Source organism: Scyliorhinus torazame, chromosome 6 (assembly GCF_047496885.1).
Source record: "Scyliorhinus torazame isolate Kashiwa2021f chromosome 6, sScyTor2.1, whole genome shotgun sequence".
Classification (NCBI taxonomy): Eukaryota; Metazoa; Chordata; class Chondrichthyes; order Carcharhiniformes; family Scyliorhinidae; genus Scyliorhinus; species Scyliorhinus torazame.
In genome coordinates, this window is record NC_092712.1 from 241,642,084 (window position 1) to 241,664,206 (window position 22,123).

General features: G+C 48.2%; 1 protein-coding gene across 1 annotated transcript in view; it reads left to right on the forward strand.

The window, feature by feature from the left end:
• Positions 1-22,123, forward strand: part of LOC140425793 (synaptonemal complex protein 2-like) — a 111,939-nt gene that overhangs the window by 64,635 nt on the left and 25,181 nt on the right. The window contains exon 5 of the mRNA XM_072510209.1: positions 476-521. Within this exon, the coding sequence (XP_072366310.1) occupies positions 476-521 (46 nt within the window). The remainder of the gene's footprint in view (positions 1-475; positions 522-22,123) is intronic.

Below are 22,123 nucleotides of genomic sequence, written 5' to 3' on the forward strand. Positions count from 1 at the left end.
AATAGATGTGGGCAGGTTGTTTCCACTGGTCGGGGAAAGCAGAACTAGGGGGCAGAGCCTCAAAATAAGGGGAGGTAGATTTAGGACGGAGTGTAGGAGGAACTTCTTCACCCAAAGGGTTGTGAATCTCTGGGATTCCTTGCCCAGTGAAGCAGTTGAGGCTCCTTCTTTAAACGTTTTTAAGAAAAAGATAGATGCCTTTCTAAAGAATAAAGGGATTCGGGGATATGGTGAGCGGGCTGGAGAGTGGAGCTGAGTCCACAAAGATCAGCCATGATCTCATTAAATGGCGGAGCAGGCTCGAGGGGCCAGATGACCTACTCCTGTTCCTAGTTCTTATATGACAACTGAAATATAACCTAGACATATTGTTTAATCTTAAACATTTCATATCCCTTTTTATCTTAATATATATAATTCAATGGATTTCATTTAAATTTAAGACTTTATTCATTTAATCTTCTCATTCTTGCAGGGTTTATACCTATCCATGTAATTCCGCATTTCTTGATCTGAATGAGGTAAGTCTGGAAGAAACCAGTTAAGTTTTATAAAAAAAAAAAAAAAAATTTTTTTTTTAAATTAAAAAATTAATTGAAAGTGTTTCTGGAATCTTGTGTGTTCGTTCAAGCTATGTGATAATTTGAATATCTGTTCAGCACTAAATGACTGCTTTGTCTTCAAATTAAATATTTTCTAAGGCACAAAACATTGATTTATCAGAGATAGTGATTTTTTTTTTAAGATTGGAGTACATATTAATGCTGTCATTAAGTTGTGTATTTTTGCTAAGAGGTTGTATATTATCTTGCGGCTTAATTAAAAGAATTTTTACTTTTTTTTGAAGAGCTATTTGGTCAATTGCAGTTTTTGATTCCGAACTTTCCCATTAGAGAATCCCAACTTTCTGAAAATTCTTCAAAGCTGTGGCCCAGATTCCCCTGGGTGTATGTGTCACTGCAACACACTGAGAAAGAAATTACGGGTTTGCATTATTAGTGTACCGAATTGTAAGGTTCAGAAGGAGGCCATTTTGTCCATCATGCCTGCACTGGCTTGCCAAATGAGCATCATGACATGTTCCATTCTCCTTTGTTTTCCCCGTAGCCCCTGCACATTGTTTCTATTCAAATAATGATCTATTGCCCGATTTAATTCCTCAAATGAACCTGCCTCCACCACGGTGTATTCCAGATCCAAACCACTCGTTTTGCAGAAACATTTTTTCTATTGTCACATTTGCATCTTTTGCAAAGCACTTTAAATCTGTGCCCTCTCGTTCTTCATCCTTTTTCAAAACGGAACAGTTTCTCCCTATCTACTCTCCGACCCCCCCCCCCCCCCCCCCCATTATCATAGAAGGATCATAGAATCACTACAATGGAGAAGGAGGCTGTTTGGCCATCGTGTTCTGCACCGACGCTCCAAAGGAGCATCCTACCTACACCCCCGTCCCACCCCCGCAATCCCACCTAACTTTTTTTTAAGAATATTTTATTGGAAATTTTTGGTCAACCATCACAGTACATTGTGTATCCTTTACACAATAATATAACAGTATAAATAACACTGACCTGTTTTATAAACAAAGAATAAATAATATATAACTAAAACTAAAACTAAATGGCAACTGACTTGTCTCAGATAAACACTCTCCAAGAATATGGTTTAACAATCCAGTATACAATTATTTATAGCAACGACCTATACATATTATACATATATATTAATAACCCTGAGACTCCTTCTGGTTCCTTTCCCCCCCCCCCCCCCCCTCCCCCCTGGGCTGCTGCTGCTGCCTTCTTTTCCATTCCCTCTATCTTTCTGTGAGGTATTCGACGAACGGTTGCCACCGCCTGGTGAACCCTTGAGCCGATCCCCTTAGGACGAACTTAATCCGTTCCAGCTTTATAAACCCTGCCATGTCATTTATCTAGGTCTCTGCCCCCGGGGGTTTGGCTTCCTTCCACATCAACAGTATCCTGCGCCGGGCTACTAGGGACGCAAAGGCCAAAACATCGGCCTCTCTCGCCTCCTGCACTCCCGGCTCTTGTGGAACCCCAAATATAGCCAACCCCCAGCTTGGTTCGACCTGGACCCCCACTACTTTCGAAAGCACCTTTGTCACCCCCACCCAGAACCCCTGTAGTGCCGGACATGACCAGAACATGTGGGTGTGATTCGCTGGGCTTCTCGAGCATCTCGCACACCTATCCTCTACCCCAAAAAATTTACTGAGCCGTGCTCCAGTCATATGCGCCCTGTGTAACACCTTAAATTGTATCAGGCTTAGCCTGGCACACGAGGACGATGAGTTTACCCTGCTTAGGGCATCAGCCCACAGCCCCTCCTCGATCTCCTCCCCCAGCTCTTCTTCCCATTTCCCTTTCAGCTCATCTACCACAATCTCCCCCTCGTCCCTCATTTCCCTATATATATCTGACACCTTACCGTCCCCCACCCATGTCTTTGAGATTACTCTGTCCTGCACCTCATGCGTCGGGAGCTGTGAGAATTCCCTCACCTGCTGCCTCGCAAAAGCCCTCAGTTGCATATACCGGAATGCATTCCCTTGGGGCAACCCATATTTCTCGGTCAGCGCTCCCAGACTTGCGAACTTCCCATCCACAAACAGATCTTTCAGTTGCGTTACTCCTGCTCTTTGCCATATTCCAAATCCCCCATCCATTCTCCCCGGGGCAAACCTATGGTTGTTTCTTATCGGGGACCCCACCAAGGCTCCCGTCTTTCCCCTATGCCGTCTCCACTGCCCCCAAATCTTCAGAGTAGCCACCACCACCGGGCTTGTGGTGTATTTCTTCGGTGAGAACTGCAATGGGGCCGTCACCATAGCTTGTAGGCTAGTCCCCCTACAGGACGCCCTCTCCAATCTCTTCCACGCCGCTCCCTCCTCTTCCCCCATCCACTTACTCACCATTGAGATATTGGCGGCCCAGTAGTACTCACTTAGGCTCGGTAGTGCCAGCCCCCCCCTATCCCTACTACGCTGTAAGAATCCCTTCCTCACTCTTGGGGTCTTCCCGGCCCACACACAACTCATGATACTCTTTTCGATCCTTTTGAAAAAAGCCTTCGTGATCACCACCGGGAGGCACTGAAACACAGAGGAATCTCGGGAGGACTACCATTTTAACTGCCTGCACCCTCCCTGCCAGTGACAGGGATACCATGTCCCATCTCTTGAAGTCCTCCTCCATTTGTTCCACCAATCGCGTTAAATTTAACCTATGCAATGTACCCCAATCCTTGGCTATCTGGATCCCCAAGTAACGAAAGTCCCTTGTTACCTTCCTCAGCGGAAAGTCCTCTATTTCTCTGCTCTGCTCCCCTGGATGCACCACAAACAACTCACTTTTCCCCATGTTCAGTTTATATCCTGAGAATTCTCCAAACTCCCGAAGTGTCCGCATTATCTCTGGCATCCCCTCCGCCGGGTCCGCTACATATGACAAGAAATCATCCGCATACAGAGATACCCGGTGTTCTTCTCCTCCCCTGAGTACTCCCCTCCACTTCTTGGCACCCCTCAATGCTATTGCCAGTGGCTCAATCGCCAGTGCAAACAGTAATCGGGACAGAGGGTATCCCTGCCTTGTCCCTCTATGGAGCCGAAAGTATACAGATCCCCGTCCATTCGTGACCACACTCGCCACTGGGGCCCGATACAACAGCTGCACCCATCCAACATACTCATCTCCAAAACCAAATCTCCTCAGCACCTCCCACAAATAATCCCACTCCACTCTATCAAATGGTTTCTCGGCATCCATCGCCACTACTATCTCCGTTTCTCCCTCTGGTGGGGCCATCATCATTACCCCTAGCAGCCTCCGTATATTCGTATTCAGCTGTCTCCCTTTCACAAACCCAGTTTGGTCCTCATGGACCACCCTCGGGACACAATCCTCTATCCTCATTGCCATTACCTTGGCCAGAATCTTAGCGTCTACATTTAGGAGGGAAATAGGTCTATAGGACCCGCATTGCAGCGGGTCCTTTTCCTTCTTTAGGAGAAGCGATATCGTTGCCTCAGACATAGTCGGGGGCAGCTGTCCCCTTTCCTTTGCCTCATTAAAGGTCCTCATCAGTAGCGGGGCGAGCAAGTCCACATATTTCCTGTAAAATTCAACTGGGAATCCATCCGGTCCCGGAGCCTTCCCCGCCTGCATGCTCCTAATTCCTTTCACTACTTCCTCTATTTCAATCTGTGCTCCCAGTCCCACCCTTTCCTGCTCTTCCACCTTGGGAAATTCCAGCCGGTCCAGAAAGCCCATCATTCTCTCCCTCCCATCCGGGGGTTGAGCTTCGTATAATTTTTTATAAAATGCCTTGAACACTCCATTCACTCTCTCTGCTCCCCGCTCCATCTCTCCTTCCTCATCCCTCACTCCCCCTATTTCCCTCGCTGCTCCCCTTTTCCTCAATTGGTGGGCCAGCAACCTGCTCGCCTTCTCCCCATATTCGTTCTGTACACCCTGTGCCTTCCTCCACTGTGCCTCTGCAGTACCCGTTGTCAGCAAGTCAAATTCTACGTGTAGCCTTTCCCTGTACAGTCCCTCCTCCGGTGCCTCCGCATATTGCCTGTCCACCCTCCGAAATTCTTGCAGCAACCACTCCCGTTCCCTACTCTCCTGCTTTCCTTTATGTGCCCTTATTGATATCAGCTCCCCTCTAACCACTGCCTTCAGCGCCTCCCAGGCCACTCCCACCTGGATCTCGCCATTGTCATTGAGTTCCAAGTACTTTTCAATGCACCCCCTCACCCTTAGACACACCCCCTCATCTGCCATTAGTCCCATGTCCATTCTCCAGGGTGGGCGCCCTTCTGTTTCCTCCCCTATCTCTAAGTCCACCCAATGTGGAGCGTGATCCGAAATGGCTATAGCCGTATACTCCGTTCCCCTCACCTTCGGGATCAACGCCCTTCCCAAAACAAAAAAGTCTATTCGCGAATAGACTTTGTGGACATAGGAGAAAAACGAAAACTCCTTACTCCTTGGTCTGCTAAATCTCCACGGGTCTACTCCTCCCATCTGCTCCATAAAATCTTTAAGCACCTTGGCTGCTGCCGGCCTCCTTCCAGTCCTGGACCTCGATCTGTCCAGCCCTGGTTCCAACACCGTATTGAAATCTCCCCCCATTGCCAACTTTCCCACCTCTAGGTCCGGGATGCGTCCTAGCATACGCCTCATAAAATTGGCATCATCCCAGTTCGGGGCATATACGTTTACCAAAACCACCGTCTCCCCCTGTAGTTTGCCACTCACCATCACGTATCTGCCCCCGCTATCCGCCACTATAGTCTTTGCCTCAAACATTACCCGCTTCCCCACTGATATAGCCACCCCCCTGTTTTTCGCATCTAGCCCCGAATGGAACACCTGCCCCACCCAACCTTTGCGCAGTCTCACCTGGTCTATCAGTTTCAAGTGCGTTTCCTGTAACATAACCACATCTGCCTTAAGTTTCTTAAGGTGTGCGAGTACCCGTGCCCTCTTTATCGGCCCGTTCAGCCCTCTCACGTTCCACGTGATCAGCCGGGTTGGGGGGCTTTTTACCCCCCCCCTTGTTGATTAGCCATCCCCTTTTTCCAGCTCCTCACCCGGTTCCCACGCAGCTGTGTCCCCCCCCCCCCCCCCCCCAGGCGGTGCCCCCCCGCCCATACCAGCTCCCCCCTCTCCCCAGCAGCAGCAGCCCAATAATTCCCCCCTCCCACCCCCCCCCCCCCCCCCCCCCCACCCCCGCTAGATCCCCCACTAGCGTAGTTACACCCCCCATGTTGCTCCCAGAAGTCAGCAAACTCTGGCCGACCTCGGCCTCCCCCCGTGACCTCGGCTCACACCGTGCGATGCCCCCTCCTTCCTGCTTCCCTATTCCCGCCATGATTATCGTAGCGCGGGAACCGAGCCCGCGCTTCCCCCTTGGCCCCGCCCCCAATGGCCAACGCCCCATCTCTTCCACCTCCTTTCCTCCCCCCACCACTTCCTGTGGAAGAGAGAAAAGTTACCACATCGCAGGATTAATAACATAAAACTCCTCTTTCCCCCCTTCTTCGCCCCCCGTACTCGCCCCACCACTTTGTTTGAAACGTTCTTTTTTTTAATAACCCGCTCATTCCAATTTTTCTTCCACGATAAAAGTCCACGCCTCATCCGCCGTCTCAAAGTAGTGGTGCCTCCCTTGGTATGTGACCCACAGTCTTGCCGGTTGCAGCATTCCAAATTTTATCTTCTTTTTATGAAGCACCGCCTTGGCCCGATTAAAGCTCGCCCTCCTTCTCGCCACCTCCGCACTCCAGTCTTGATAAACGCGGATCACCGCGTTCTCCCATTTACTGCTCCGAGTTTTCTTTGCCCATCTAAGGACCATCTCTCTGTCCTTAAAACGGAGGAATCTCACCACTATGGCTCTAGGAATTTCTCCTGCTCTCGGTCCTCGCGCCATCACTCGGTATGCTCCCTCCACCTCCAGCGGACCCGCCGGGGCCTCCGCTCCCATTAACGAGTGCAGCATCGTGCTCACATATGCCCCGACGTCCGCTCCCTCTGCACCTTCAGGAAGGCCAAGAATCCTTAGGTTGTTCCTCCTCGCGTTGTTCTCCAGCGCCTCCAGCCTTTCCACACATCGTTTATGGTGTGCCTCGTGCATCTCCGTCTTCACCACCAGGCCCTGTATGTCGTCCTCATTCTCGGCAGCCTTTGCCTTCACGACCCGAAGCTCCCGCTCCTGGGTCTTTTGCTCCTCCTTTAGCCCTTCGATCGCCTGTAATATCGGGGCCAACAGCTCCTTCTTCTTTTCCTTTTTGAGTTCTTCCACGCAGCGTTTCAAAAACTCGTGTTGTTCAGGACCCCATATTAAACAGCCACCTTCCGACGCCATCTTGGTTTTTGCTTGCCTTCCTTGCCGCTGCTCTAAAGGATCCACCTCAATCCGGCCACCTTCCTCTCCTTTTTCCATCCGTATCCAGGGGGGATTCCCTTCTGGTTCACCGCACAGTACTTTTAGCCGTTAAAATTGCCGTTGGGGCTCTTATTAAGAGCCCAAAAGTCTGTTACACCGGGAGCTGCCGAAACGTGCGACTCAGCTGGTCATCGCCGCACCCGGAAGTCCGCTCACCTAACCTTTTAGACATTAAGACGCAATTAAGCATGGCCAATTCACCTAAACTGCAGATCTTTGGATGGTGGGGGAAACCAGAGCATCCAGAGGAAACCCACACAGCCACTGGGAGAGCATACAAACCCGAATACAGGAGCAGGGATGCAGTTATACAGGGCCTTCATGAGGCCACACGTGGAATATTGTGTGCTGTTTCGGTCTGCTTATCTGAGGAAGGATGTACTTGTTATGGAGCGAGTGCAGCCAAGGTTTACCCAACTGATTCCTGTGATGGTGGGATGGACATAAAGAGTCGGTTAGGGTGATATTCACTGGAGTTTAGAAGAATGAGGGGGTAATCTCACAGAAACGTATAAAATTCTAACAGGACTAGACAGTGTAGATGCAGGAACGATGTTGCCGATGGCTGGGCGAGTCCAGAACCAGATGTCACAATCTAAGGATACAGGGTAAACCATTTAAGATCGAGATTAGGAGAAATCTCTTCACCCAGTGAGTTGTGAGCCTGTGGAATTCGGTACCACACAAAATGGGTGAGGCCAAAACATTATATGTTTTCAAGAAAGTGTTGGATATAGCTCTTGTGGCAAAAGGATCAAAGGATATGGGGAAGTAGGGACAGGTTACTGAGTTGGATACTTAGCCATGATCATAATGAATTGTGGAGCAGCCTCGACGGGCTGAATGGTCATCTCCTATTTTCTATGTTTCTATGTAAATCCACCACAGAATATCAGCCTAAGTAGAGGAGTCTCCAAATTATAGCCATTTTCTTTATAAGATCAGAGACCTTGAATGTGGAAGGAATTATGTTGGCTACCGTAAATTCTGCTCCTGTATTTCTAAAGCATATCACTGAAATCCTTTCACTTTTGAGATCATTTTTCAAATCAGTCTATCTGTAAACCAGTAATCCAACTAAAAACTCTAACTTGCTTATCTAACTAAACCTTTAAAATGTCTTCACTCAAAGCTGTGATTGTCGTGTTGGGTACACTGGTCTAACACTGGCTGCAACTGGGTGCAGCTTAGATCAGAAAGATACTCCAGACCTTGAAGTTAGCTCAATCAAGTTATTGAACTAATAGCACAGTTCTCTGTGAGCTCGACTCTCTGCTAACTTAAGTGTGGTTACTCTGTCTGACTGAACCAGACTAGCTCTTAGCTACGTGGTGGAGGTGTGAGATTGTAACAACACCCTTGACTAACTCTCTAGATGTTCATCAATGGAAAGAGGCGGAGTGTGAGAGCCTAGTGTCTTTTTAGTCCGATCCCACCCCTGAGTGTCCTGCCTGCTTATTGGTCACGTCCTGTTCTCTGTGTCCATTAGCTGCTTGTCTGTATATCATTATGTGTGCGTGTCTGCATATCATGACAGTGATGATTGGACCTTCTAACTGGCATGTTTAGTTCTTGTCGTCCCTCTCTGCACCCTCTGTGGTACTCATTCCTCAATAGCCTGGCAACGACAGTACTAAACATTCACTGTTGTATCCAGTGCAGTGTTAAATTTTAACATAACCAGTCAACTAATGTTATTATACCACTGTATCTTGATATGTTTGGTTCTGACGTTGCGACATGTTCACCTAGATAATCCTGGTGCTATTCATTTCATTTGTACCTATATCTCTCACTTGGTCCAAGACTCAGTTTTTTTTTTGTTATTTGAAGGCATCTGTTTTCTTATTTGCTTACTTAAGTCCCTAACAATAGCTTGGGTTGCTGTAGAAGTTACCACAATCCCAGAGGACTATTGGCTGCTCTCCCTTTTCAGAGCTGACTGGTGGTGATTTAACTAAGGTCACCACACCTCGGGTGAGAGACATGGGTAAGAAGGAAAGGATGTAATAATCTCAGTCCGTATGGGAATTGAACCCACGCTGTTGGTGTCATTCTGTATCATGAACCAGCTGTCCAGCCAACTGAGGTAGCCAACCTCCATTTTGTGGTTAGTGGCAAAGGACCAGTGCTCACGATTAGACATATCATGACTTTTGAGTGGGTAATTGGAAATCATTTTCAGTGCAGCACTCTCTCCATTGGGGTTCTGTGGAATGTGTGAACAGAATATGCATGTGTTCCTTTAACCAGTCAGATTGATAAATGTTCATTGAGATAACTAAGTAATATCAATTAAGAATGTAAATGTGCAGAAAGTGAAATAGGTGGGATTGAGAAAGATGAGACACAAATAAAAATTGAAGTCCTTCTATAAACTTCTGTACAATAATTTGATTCTGAAGGGATGTGAGTCTACTCTTGTAAAATGAAATTTGCAATGCCAAAAAAGTTGCTTGGCAGAAGTTGATTATATTAAAAACAAAAACCTTAATTAACCGGTCCTAACTTTCTCTGACACATTTAGTCGGTAGATGCGTCAATTTCATAAAAACAAATCACTGCGGATGCTGGAATCTGAAACCAAAGAGAAAATGTTGGAAAATCTCAGCAGGTCTGGCAGCATCTGTAGGGAGAGAAAAGAGCTAATGTTTCGAGTCCAAATGACCCTTTGTCAGTGCTTTGACAAAGGGTCATCTGGACTCAACATTGGCTCTTTTCTCTCCCTACAGATGCTGCCAGACCTGCTGAGAGTTTGCAGCAGTTTCTCTTCCTCAATTTCATGCTGTTCGTGCTGTTTATGTATTTTAAGGTATTTCAGTAAGGTACTGAAGCTTGTGGAGAAGCAATGGAAATTAGACGGCACCTTCCAGAGTTCAGCATTTGGCTGCGTGCGTGGTCACACAAATCTTTATCTGATTTATTCCATAATAGCCTCGCTGTTAATTGGATTAGTGTTTGAACTGTGACCAGATGGCTAGATACAAATCACTGTGCAATATCACCTGACACCTCAAAGGAGTAGCAACATATTCCCAAGTGTGAGATTTGGAAGCATGGTATGTTGCCTGCCCGGTGCTAGGGTGCGGGACATCTCTGACCATCTTGAAAGGATACTGGAGAGGGAGGGGGAGGATCCAGTTGTTGTGGTCCATGTCGGTACCAACAACATCGGCAAGTCTAGGAAAGAGGACCTGTTTAGAGATTATAAAGAGCTAGGATTCAAATTTAAAAAAAAAAAAAACAGGTCCTCAAGGTTCATAATCTCCGGATTACTGCCGAGCCACGTGCAAATTGGCATAGGGAGGCAAGAATCAGGGAAGTTAACCCGTGGCTGAGAGTGGTGTGGGAAAGAGGGGTTCCTTTTCATGGGACACTAGCATCAGTTTTGGGACAGGGGGGACCTATACCGTTGGGATGGTCTCCACCTGAACCGAGCTGGGACCAGTGTTCTGGCGAAAAGAATAAATAGGGTGGTCAATAGGACTTTAAACTAGAGATTGGGGGGAAGGGAAAGTCAGGGAACCAATAGGTGAAGTAATCAGTGGGAAGCGTAGCTGCTTAGGAATACAAAAAAGCACGAAAAGACAAAACTCAGGAGAGGTTACGATAGTCCCCATCCCACAAAATATGACAGTGTATGGAAAGGCTCAGTAAACCAAGGTCCACCACACTAAGAAAACAAAAAGGGACGGTCAATAGAGAATTAAAGGTGCTATATTTAAATGCGCGCAGTGTACGGAACAAGGTAGATTAGCTTGTGGCCCAGATTGTGACTGGTAGGTATGATGTGGTAGGCATCACAGAGACATGGTTGCAGGGGGTTCAGGACTGGCATTTAAACATCCAGGGATTCACAACCTATCGAAAAGACTGAGGTGGGCAGAGGGGGCGGGGTTGCCTTGTTAATTAGGAATGAAATTAAATCAATAGCACTAAATGACACAGGGTCAGATGATGTGGAGTCTGTGTGGGTAGAGTTGAGGAACCACAAAGGCAAAAAAACCATAATGGGAGTTGTGTACAGGCCTCCTAACAGTGGCCAGGACCGGGGGCACAAAATGCACCACAAAATAGAAAGTGCATGTCAGAAAGGCAAGGTCACAGTGATCATGGGGGACTTCAATATGCAGGTGGACTGGGTAAATAATGCTGCCAGTGGACCCAAAGAAAGGGAATTCATTGAATGTTTACAGGAGGGCTTTTTGGAACAGCTTGTGATGGAGCCCACAAGGGAACAGGCCATTCTGGACTGAGTGTTATGTAATGAGCCAGACTTGATTAAAGATCTTAAAGTAAGGGAGCACTTAGGAGGCAGTGATCATAATATGGTAGAATTCAATCTCCAATTTGAAAGAAAGAAGGTAGAATCAGATGTAAAGGTGTTACAGTTAAATAAAGGTAACTACAGGGGCATGAGGGAGGAACTGACGGAAATCGACTGGGAGCAGAGCCTAGTGGGAAAGACAGAACAGCAATGGCAGGAGTTTCTGGGAGTAATTGAGGACACAGTACAGAGGTTCATCCCAAAGAAAAGAAAGGTTATCAGAGGGGGGATTTGGCAGCCATGGCTGACCAAGGAAGTTAGGGAATGCATCAAAGCAAAAGAGAAAGCCTATAATGTGGCAAAGAGTAGTGGGAAGTCAGAAGATTGGGAAGGCTACAAAAACAAACGGAGGATAACAAAGAGAGAAATAAGGAAAGAGAGGATCAAATATGAAGGTAGGCTAGCCAGTAACATTAGGAATAATAGTAAAAGTTTCTTTAAATACATTAAAAACAAACGGGAGGTAAAAGTTGACATTTGGCCGCTCCAACATGACGCTGGTAATTTTGTGATGGGAGACCAGGAAATAGCTGAGGAACTAAATAAGTACTTTGCGTCAGTCTTCACAGTAGAAGACATGAGTAATACCCCAACAATTCCGGAGAGTCAGGTGGCAGAGTTGAATATGGTAGCCATCACAAAGGAGAAAGTGCTAGAGAAACTAGGAGGTCTAAAAATTGATAAATCTCCGGGCCCAGATGAACTACATCCTAGAGTTCCAATGGAGATAGCTGAAGAAATAGTGGAGGCATTAGTTATGATCTTTCAAAAGTCACTGGAGTCGGAAAGTCCCAGAGGATTGGAAAATCGCTGTTGTAACCCCCCTGTTCAAGAAGGGAACAAGGAAAAAGATGGAAAATTATAGGCCAATTCGCCTAACCTCGGTTGTTGGCAAGATTCTAGAATCCATTGTTAAGGATGAGATTTCTAAATTCTTGGAAGTGCAGGGTCAGATTAGGACAAGTCAGCATGGATTTAGTAAGGGGAGGCCGTGCCTGACAAACCTGTTCGAGTTCTTTGAAGAGATAACAAATAGGTTAGACCAAGGAGAGCCAATGGATGTTATCTACCTTGACTTCCAAAAGGCCTTTGATAAGGTGCCTCACGGGAGACTGCTGAGTAAAATAAGTACTATTGTGGAAGGTAAAGTACTAACCTGGATTGACGACTGGCTGTCAGGCAGAAGGCAGAGAGTTGGGATAAAAGGTTCTTTTTCGGAATGGCAACCGGTGACGAGTGGTGTCCCGCAGGGTTCAGTGTTGGGGCCACAGCTGTTCTCTTTATATATTAACGATCTAGATGACGGGACTGGGGGCATTCTGGCTAAGTTTGCCGATGATACAAAGATAGGTGGAGGGGCAGGTAGTATGGAGGAGGTGGGGAGGCTGCAGAAAGATTTAGACAGTTTAGGAGAGTGGTCCAAGAAATGGCTGATGAAATTCAACGTGGGCAAGTGCGAGGTCTTGCACTTTGGAAAAAAGAATAGAGGCATGGACTATTTTCTAAACGGTGACAAAATTCATAATGCTGAAGTGCAAAGGGACTTGGGAGTCCTAGTCCAGGATTCTCTAAAGGTAAACTTGCAGGTTGAGTCCGTAATTAAGAAAGCAAATGCAATGTAGTCATTTATCTCAAGAGGCTTGGAATATAAAAGCAGGGATGTACTTCTGAAGCTTTATAAAGCATTAGTTAGGCCCCATTTAGAATACTGTGAGCAATTTTGGGCCCCACACCTCAGGAAGGACATACTGGCACTGGAGCGGGTCCAGCGGAGATTCACACGGATGATCCCAGGAATGGTAGGCCTAGCATACGATGAACGTCTGAGGATCCTGGGATTATATTCATTGGAGTTTAGGAGGTTGAGGGGAGATCTAATAGAAACTTACAAGATAATGAATGGCTTAAGTAGGGTGGATGTAGGGAAGTTGTTTCCATTAGCAGGGCAGACTAGGACCCGGGGGCACAGCCTTAGAATAAAAGGGAGTCACTTTAGAACAGAGATGAGAAATTTCTTCAGCCAGAGAGTGGTGGGTCTGTGGAATTCATTGCCACAGAGGGCGGTGGAGGCCGGGACGTTGAGTGTCTTTAAGACAGAAGTTGATAAATTCTTGATTTCTCAAGGAATTAAGGGCTATGGAGAGAGGGCGGGTAAATGGAGTTGAAATCAGCCATGATTGAATGGTGGAGTGGACTCGCTGGGCCGAATGGCCTTACTTAGAACATAGAACAATACAGCGCAGTACAGGCCTTTCGGCCCACGATGTTGCACCGAAGCAAAAGCCATCTAACCTACACTATGCCATTATCATCCATATGTTTATCCAATAAACTTTTAAATGCCCTCAATGTTGGCGAGTTCACTACTGTAGCAGGTAGGGCATTCCACGGCCTCTCTACTCTTTGCGTAAAGAACCTACCTCTGACCTCTGTCCTATATCTATTACCCCTCAGTTTAAAGTTATGTCCCTTCGTGCCAGCAATTTCCATCCGCGGGAGAAGGCTCTCACTGTCCACCCTATCCAACCCCCTGATCATTTTGTATGCCTCGAAGTCTCCTCTTAACCTTCTTCTCTCCAACGAAAACAACCTCCAGTCCATCAGCCTTTCCCTCATAAGATTTTCCCTCCATACCAGGCAACAACCAGGTAAATCTCCTCTGCACCCGCTCCAAAGCCTCCACGTCCTTCCTATAATGCGGTGACCAGAACTGTACGCAATACTCCAAATGCGGCCGTACCAGAGTTCTGTACAGCTGCAACATGACCTCCTGACTCCGGAACTCAATCCCTCTACCAATAAAGGCCAACACTCCATAGGCCTTCTTCACAACCATATCAACCTGGGTGGCAACTTTCAGGGATCGATGTACATGGACACCTAGATCCCTCTGCTCATCCACACTTTCAAGAACTTTACCATTAGCCAAATATTCTGCATTCCTGTTATTCCTTCCAAAGTGAATCACCTCACACTTCTCTACATTAAACTCCATTTGCCACCTCTCAGCCCAGCTCTGCAGCTTATCTATATCCCTCTGTAACCTGCTGCATCCTTCCACACTATCGACAACACCACCGACTTTAGTATCGTCTGCAAATTTACTCACCCACCCTTCTGCGCCTTCCTCTAGGTCATTGATAAAAATGACAAACCGCAACGGCCCCAGAACAGATCCTTGTGGTACTCCACTTGTAACTGAACTCCATTCTGAACATTTCCCATCAACCACCACCCTCTGTCTTCTTTCAGCTAGCCAATTTCTGATCCACATCTCTAAATCACCCTCAATCCCCAGCCTCCGTATTTTCTGCAATAGCCTACCGTGGGGAACCTTAGCAAACGCTTTGCTGAAATCCATATACACCACATCAACTGCTCTACCCTCGTCTACCTGTTCAGTCACCTTCTCAAAGTACTCAATAAGGTTTGTGAGGCATGACCTACCCTTCACAAAGCCATGCTGACTATCCCTGATCATATTATTCCTATCTAGATGATTATAAATCTTGTCTCTTATAATCCCCTCCAAGACTATACCCACTACAGACGTGAGGCTCACCGGTCTATAGTTGCCGGGGTTGTCTCTGCTCCCCTTTTTGAACAAAGGGACCACATTTGCTATCCTCCAGTCCTCTGGCACTATTCCTGTAGCCAATGATGACATAAAAATCAAAGCCAAAGGTCCAGCAATCTCTTCCCTGGCCTCCCAGAGAATCCTAGGATAAATCCCATCAGGCCCCGGGGACTTATCTATTTTCAGCCTGTCCAGAATTGCCAACACCTCTTCCCTACGTACCTCAATGCCATCTATTCTAATAGCCTGGGTCTCAGCATTCTCCTCCACAACATTCTCTTTTACCTGAGTGAATACTGACGAAAAATATTCATTTAGTATCTCGCCTATCTCTTCAGACTCCACACACAACTTCCCATCCCTGTCCTTGACTGGTCCTACTCTTTCCCTCGTCATTCGCTTATTCCTGACATACCTGTAGAAAGCTTTTGGGTTTTCCTTGATCCTTCCTGCCAAATACTTCTCATGTCCCCTCCTTGCTCGTCTTAGCTCTCTCTTTAGATCCTTCCTCGCTACCTTGTAACTATCCATCGCCCCAACTGAAACTTCACACCTCATCTTCACATAGGCCTCCTTCTTCCTCTTAACAAGAGATTCCACTTCTTTGGTAAACCATGGTTCCCTCATTCGACGCCTTCCTCCCTGCCTGACCGGTACGTACTTATCAAGAACACGCAGTACCTGCTTCCTGAATTACTAATGCTCTGCTCCTCTTCCCCCCCTTCCCTTCTGAGCAACAGGGACAGACTCCGTGCCAGAGGCCCGTACCCCATGGCTTACCCCCTGGTAAGTCATCCCCCCCCCCCCCACAAGTATCCAAAGCGGTATACTTGTTTCTCAGGGGAACGACCGCAGGGGATCCCTGCACTGACTGCTTTTTCCCAGTCCCTCTTGCAGTTACCCATCTATCTCCAATCTTTGGTGTAACTAATTCCCTGAAGCTGCTATCTATGACCCCCCTCTGCCTCCCGAATGATCCGAAGTTCTTCCAACTCCAGTTCCCTAACTCGGTCTTGGAGGAGCTGGAGATGGCAGCACTTCCTGCAGGTAAAATCAGCAAGGACACTAACTGCATCCCTCACCTTAAACATCCTGCAGGAGGAACATTGCACTCCCTTCCCTGCCATTCCTCTAACTTTCTACCAAGATCTGGCTAACAACTAAATTACTTTTTTTTTTTATTTAAAAAAAAAAAATAAAATAAAATATGGTACTTGCCTCACACCAATGGGTTTTATTATTCGGCTAGAGGAGGAGGGCGGGTGGGAGACACTACACGTGTAGTGTCTCGGGTTTCCTCTCCACCAGAATTTATTGGTGAGGGTCTTCCCAGAAGTCCGCGGATCGACTTCCTGTTCCCGCCTTAAACACTAAAATTAAAAAAAAAAAACAACAGCAAAGAGGGACCGAAAACGGGACCAGGTAAGTGTTTTTAAAGGAGAGACTTACCTCCCAGAAATCACTTCCGCACTGCCCCCGCTGAAATGGACTAGCTCCGCTCCTGCTGAAATCGACTGGGCCTGCAAGGTAAGGAAGTTGTTAATCAGTACTTACCTCACCCAGGCAGCGACCTTTTAAACTGTCCGCTCTGCCTCGCAGCTCCCGCGCTTTTTCAAACTCCCGCGCTGTTTCTAAGGTCCCGGCTCTCTCTCTCTCCCTAACTAACAGCTGACCTGCAAGGTAAGGAAGTTGTTAATCCGCTCCTATGTCTTATGGTCTTATGGAAGGGAACTTGGAGATGGTAGATTTCCCACATACAGGAATTCCTCCTGAAGCTCTCTTCCCTGCTAACTCTTGACCCCACCCCCTTTTAATAAGCGTGTTAAAAGGTTAGTGAAAAAAGTAGTTTTGTTATCTTCCTTAATCTTCCCTTTTGTGACATTTGCAGATTTTGATAATGCTCTTCTGATGTGCCTTTTGATTATATTAAAGGGCCTAGAGTCATAGAAGTTTACAGCATGAAAACAAGCCTGTCAGACCAACTTGTCCATGCCGCCCAGTTTTTACCACTAAGATAGACCCAATTGCCCGCATTTGGCCCATATCTCTCTCTACCCAGCTTTCCCATATAATGTCTAAATGCTTTTTAAAAGAGAAAATTGTAGCCGCCTCTACTACTGCCTCTGGCAGCTCGTTCCAGACATTGAAAATATTGCCCCTCTGGACCCTTTTGTATCTCTCCCATCACCTTAAACCCATGTCCTCCAGTTTTAGACTCCCCTACCTTTGGAAAAAGATGTTGATTATCTACCTCATCTAGACCTCCACAAGATCACCCCCTAAGCCTCCTACGCTCCAGGGAAAAAAGTCCCAGTCTATCCAGCCTCTCCTTATAACTTAAACCATCAAGTCCCGGTAGCATCCTAGTAAATCTTTTCTGCACTCTTTCTAGTTTAATAATATCCTTTCTATAATAGGATGATCAGAAATGTACACAGTATTCCAAGTGTGGCCTTACAACTTCAGCAAGACGTCCCAACTCCTGTATTCAACGTTCTGACCAATGAAGCCAAGCATGCCGAATGCCGCCTTCGCCATCTTATCCACTGTGACTCCACTTTCAAGGTCTATAAACCTGTACCCCTAAATCTTTGTTCTATAACTCTCCCCAACTCCCGACCATTAACGGAGTAGATCCTGCCCCAATTCAATCTACCAAAATACATCACCTCACATTCATCCAAAGAAAACTCCATCTATTCCTCATCGGCCCACTGCCCCAACTGACCAAGATCCCGTTGCAATCCTTTTTTAAAAATAATTTTTATTGAAGGTTTTCATAAAATATCAATAACAAAATGAGAAAGAAAAAAGAACCCAACAGGGTCAAGTACAAAACACAACTTAAAAAAAGCAACCCCCCCCCCTCCCCCTGTACATAAATAATAAATTAACATTAACACCCCAACTTAACACAACAGGTGTATACACCCCCTCAAACCCTCCAGTGTAAATAACATAAACAAAAATAAAGTAACCCCCCCGAGCTGCTGCTGCCATTGACCAATGTCTATCGTTCTGCCAGAAAGTCTAAGAACAGTTGCCACCCCTTAAAGAACCCTTGTACCGACCCTCTCAAGGCGAATTTCACCCTCTCCAATTTAATGAACCCTGCCATATCGCTGATCCAGGATTCCACGCTTGGGGGGCCTCGCATCTTTCCACTGAAGGAGAATCCTTCGCCAGGCTACTAGGGTCGCAAAGGCCAGAATTCCGGCCTCTTTCGCCTCCTGCACTCCCGGCTCCCCTGCCACCCCAAATATTGCGAGCCCTCAGCCCGGTTTGACCCTGGATCCTACCACCCTTGACACCGTCCTCGCTACGCCCTTCCAAAATTCCTTCAGTGCTGGGCATGCCCAGAACATATGGGTGTGATTTTCTGGGCTCCCTGAGCACCTAACGCCTGTCCTCACCCCCAAAGAACCGGCTCATCCTTGTCCCGGCCATGTGTGCCCTGTGCAGCACCTTAAACTGTATGAGGCTGAGCCTCGCGCACGAAGAGGAAGTGTTCACCCTCCCTGGGGCATCTGCCCACGTCCCCTCTTCGATCTCCTCTCCCAACTCCTCCTGCCACTTGCCTTTCAACTCCACCACCGAGGTCTCCTCCTCCTCCTGCATCACCTGGTAAGTTTCCGAGATCTTCCCCACTCCCACCCACCCCCCGAGAGCACCCTGTCCTGTACTGTGTGTGGCGGTAGCCGCGGGAATTCCACCACTTGCCGTTTGGCAAACGCCCTTACCTGTAAATACCTGAAGGTGTTCCCGGCGGGAGCCCGTACTTCTCCTCCAGCTCACCCAAGCTCGCGAACTTCCCATCCACAAACCGGTCCCCAAACTTTCGTATCCCTACCCTGTGCCACCCCGGAAATCCTCCACCTGTTCTTCCTGGGGCGAACCGGTGGTTCCCCCGTAATGGGGTCCACGCCGAGGCCCCAACTCCTCCTTCCCCCCCCCCCCCCCCAATGCCGCCTCCACTGCCCCCAAATTTTGAGGGCTGCCACCACCACCGGGCTCGTGGTATACCTCCTTGGAGGGAGCGGCAGTGGCGCCATTGCCAGCACCCCCAGACTCGTGCCCACACAGGACGCCGTCTCCAGCCTCTTCCATGCAGCCCCCTCCCCCTCCATCACCCACTTGCACACCATCGTCGCATTGGCGGCCCAGTAGTACCCACAGAGGTTGGGCAGCGCCAGCCCCCCCTCTCTCTACTCCGCTCCAGGAGCACCCTTCTCACCCTCGGAGTCCCTCGCGCCCACACAAACCCCATTATACTCCTGTTAACCGGCCTGAAAAAAGCCTTCGGGATAAACACTGGGAGGCACTGGAACAGGAACAAAAATCTTGGGAGCACCGTCATTTTGATTGACTGCACCCTACCCGCCAAGGACAGCGGCAACGCGTCCCACCTCTTGAACTCCTCCTCCGTTTGCTCCACCAGCCTAGTAAAGTTAAGCCTATACAGGGCCCCCCAACTCCTGGCCACCTGGACCCCCAAATATCTGAAGCTCTTCTCCGCCCTTTTTAGTCGGAGCTCGCAATCCCCCTCTCCTGATCCCCTAGCTGAACTACGAACAGCTCGCTCTTCCCCATATTGAGCTTGTACCCCGAAAAGTCCCTGAATTCCCTAAGGATCTTCATTACCTCTGGCATTCCTCCCACCGGGTCCGCCACACACAGCAGCAGGTCGTCTGCATAAAGCGACACCCTATGCTCCTCCCCACCCCGCACCAACCCCCTCCAGTTCCTCTACTCTCTCAGTGCCATAGCCAGGTGTTCAATCGCCAGTGCGAAGAGCAGGGGGGACAGGGGACACCCCTGTCTCGTCCCTCGGTGCAACCGAAAGTACTCGGACCTCCTTCTATTTGCGGCCGCACTCTCCATCGGAACCTCATACAACAGCCTAACCCACCTGACAAATCCCTCCCCAAACCCGAACCTCTTCAGCACCTCCCACAGGTACCCCCACTCTACCCTATCAAAGGCTTTCTCAGCGTCCATTGCCACCATTATCTCCGCCTCCCCCTCTCTCGCCGGCATCATGATAACGTTCAAAAGCCTCCGCACATTTACGTTCAACTGTCTCCTCTTAACAAACCCCGTCTGGTCTTCATGGATGATCTGCGGCGCACAATCCTCAATCCTCATGGCCAAGACCTTCACCAGCACCTTGGGAATTCCAAGGAAATTTAGCAAGGAAATCGGTCTGTAAGACCCACATTGCAGGGGATCTTTGTCCCGCTTCAGGATCAAGGAGATCAGTGCCCGGGACATTGTCGGGGGTAAAGCCCACCCCCCTCCCTTGCCTCCTTAAAGGTCCTAACTAACAGCCGGCCCAACAGGTCCATATATTTTTTTTATAGAACCTGACAGGGAAACTGTCCGGCCCCGGTGCCTTCCCCGCCTGCATGCTTCCTATCCCTTTGATCAGCTCCTCCAGCCCAATCGGGGCCCCCAGTCCCGCCACCAGTCCCTCTTCCACCTTTGGAAACCTCAATTGGTCCAGGAAACGGCCCATCCCTCCCTCCTCCTGTGGGGGCTCGGATCGGTACAATTCCTCATAGAAGTCCTTGAAGACTCCATTGGTGCCAACCCCACTCCGCACCACGCTCCCTCCCCTGTCCTTAACTTCCCCGATCTCCCTAGCTGCATCCCGCTTCCGAAGCTGATGCACCAGCATCCGGCTTGCCTTTTCCCCATACTCGTAAACCGCCCCCTGGGCCTTCCTCCACTGCACCTCTGCCTTCCTGGTGGTCACCAGGTCGAATTCGGCCTGGAGGCTGCGCCTCTTCCTCAACAATCCTTCCTCGGGCTCTTCCGCATACCTCCTGTCTACCCCCACCAGCCTCTCCCTCTCCCCCCGCTCCCTCTGCTCCTTGTGGGCCCTAATGGAGATCAGCTCTCCCCTCACCACTGCCTTCACTGCCTCCCATACCATCCCCACTCGGACCTCCCCGTTGTCGTTGGTCTCCAAGCACCTATCTACTGCCTCGGACCAGCTCGCTCACCTACTCGTCCGCCAACAGCCCCACCTCCAAGCCCACAGCGGGCGCTGGTCCCTCTCCTCCCCCATCTCCAAGTCCACCCAATGCGGGGCGTGTCCGAAATGGCTATTGCCGAATACTCGGTATCCTCTACTCTCGTTATCAGCGCCCTACTCAAAATGAAAAAGTCGATTTGAGAATAAGCCTTATGGACATGAGAAGAGATCCCGTTGCAATCCTAGATAACCTTCTTCACTGTCCACTATGCCACCAATCTTGGTGTCATCTGCCCACTTACTAACTTCCGAAATTCTCATCTATGTCAAGACAAGTTGACAGTGCCAGCATATTGCCCGAGCAACGACTGTAGAAACATTGAAAATAGGAGCAGGAGTCGCCCATTCGTACATTTTGAGCCTGCTCCACCATTCATTACATGTATGGCTGATCATCCAACTTACCCTACCTAATCCTATCCTCCTGCGCTAGGTTCATAGCCTTCACATCATTGGCTCTTACCTGGGCTGAGATGATTGCACTCCAATGACCATACCTGTTTTCATTTTGAGTGAATTTTGAGTTAGCAGATGCAGATCCCCCACCTTTAATTTTAACAGGGTTGCTTGATGTCACGCTCAGCTAATGCTTTCCTGATATCCAAGGCAGAATTCAGTTGTTTTGTCATTGTTGGGGCCAAAGTTGTATTGGGCCCTGGAGCAAAATGATCCTGGCAGTACCCAAACTAGGTATAATCAATTGGTTATTGGTCAGTGAGCATCATTTTGAAAGTGTCATCTTCCATCACTTTGCTAATTGAGAGTAGGCCTGTGGGGCAGCAATTGGCCAGAGTGGAATTGTTCTTTTCGTGGATACCTTTTTCCCCACTTGGGGTAGATGTGGGTGCTGTAGCTGTATTGGGATGGTTTGGTTAGGGATGCTGCTTATTCTGGAGCACTTATCTTCAGTAAGTCAGATGGGGTTTGGCCGTGGACTTGGTCTTTGGCGTATCTTCTATGCAAAGACATTTTCTTTATCATATTAACTGAACTGAATTGGCTGAAGACTGGTTTCTCAGATGGGAGGGACATAAGGAGCAGGAGGAGACGGGTCCTCTACTAATTTTGACTCCACTGTCATGATCCTGTATAAAGAACAAAATCCTTTAGTATGACTGAATCTGTGATGATATTCTGTTGTTGTGGATTAGTTTGACAGTGTTCTAGATCTACCATTTACATACCTGGTATATATTTCTAC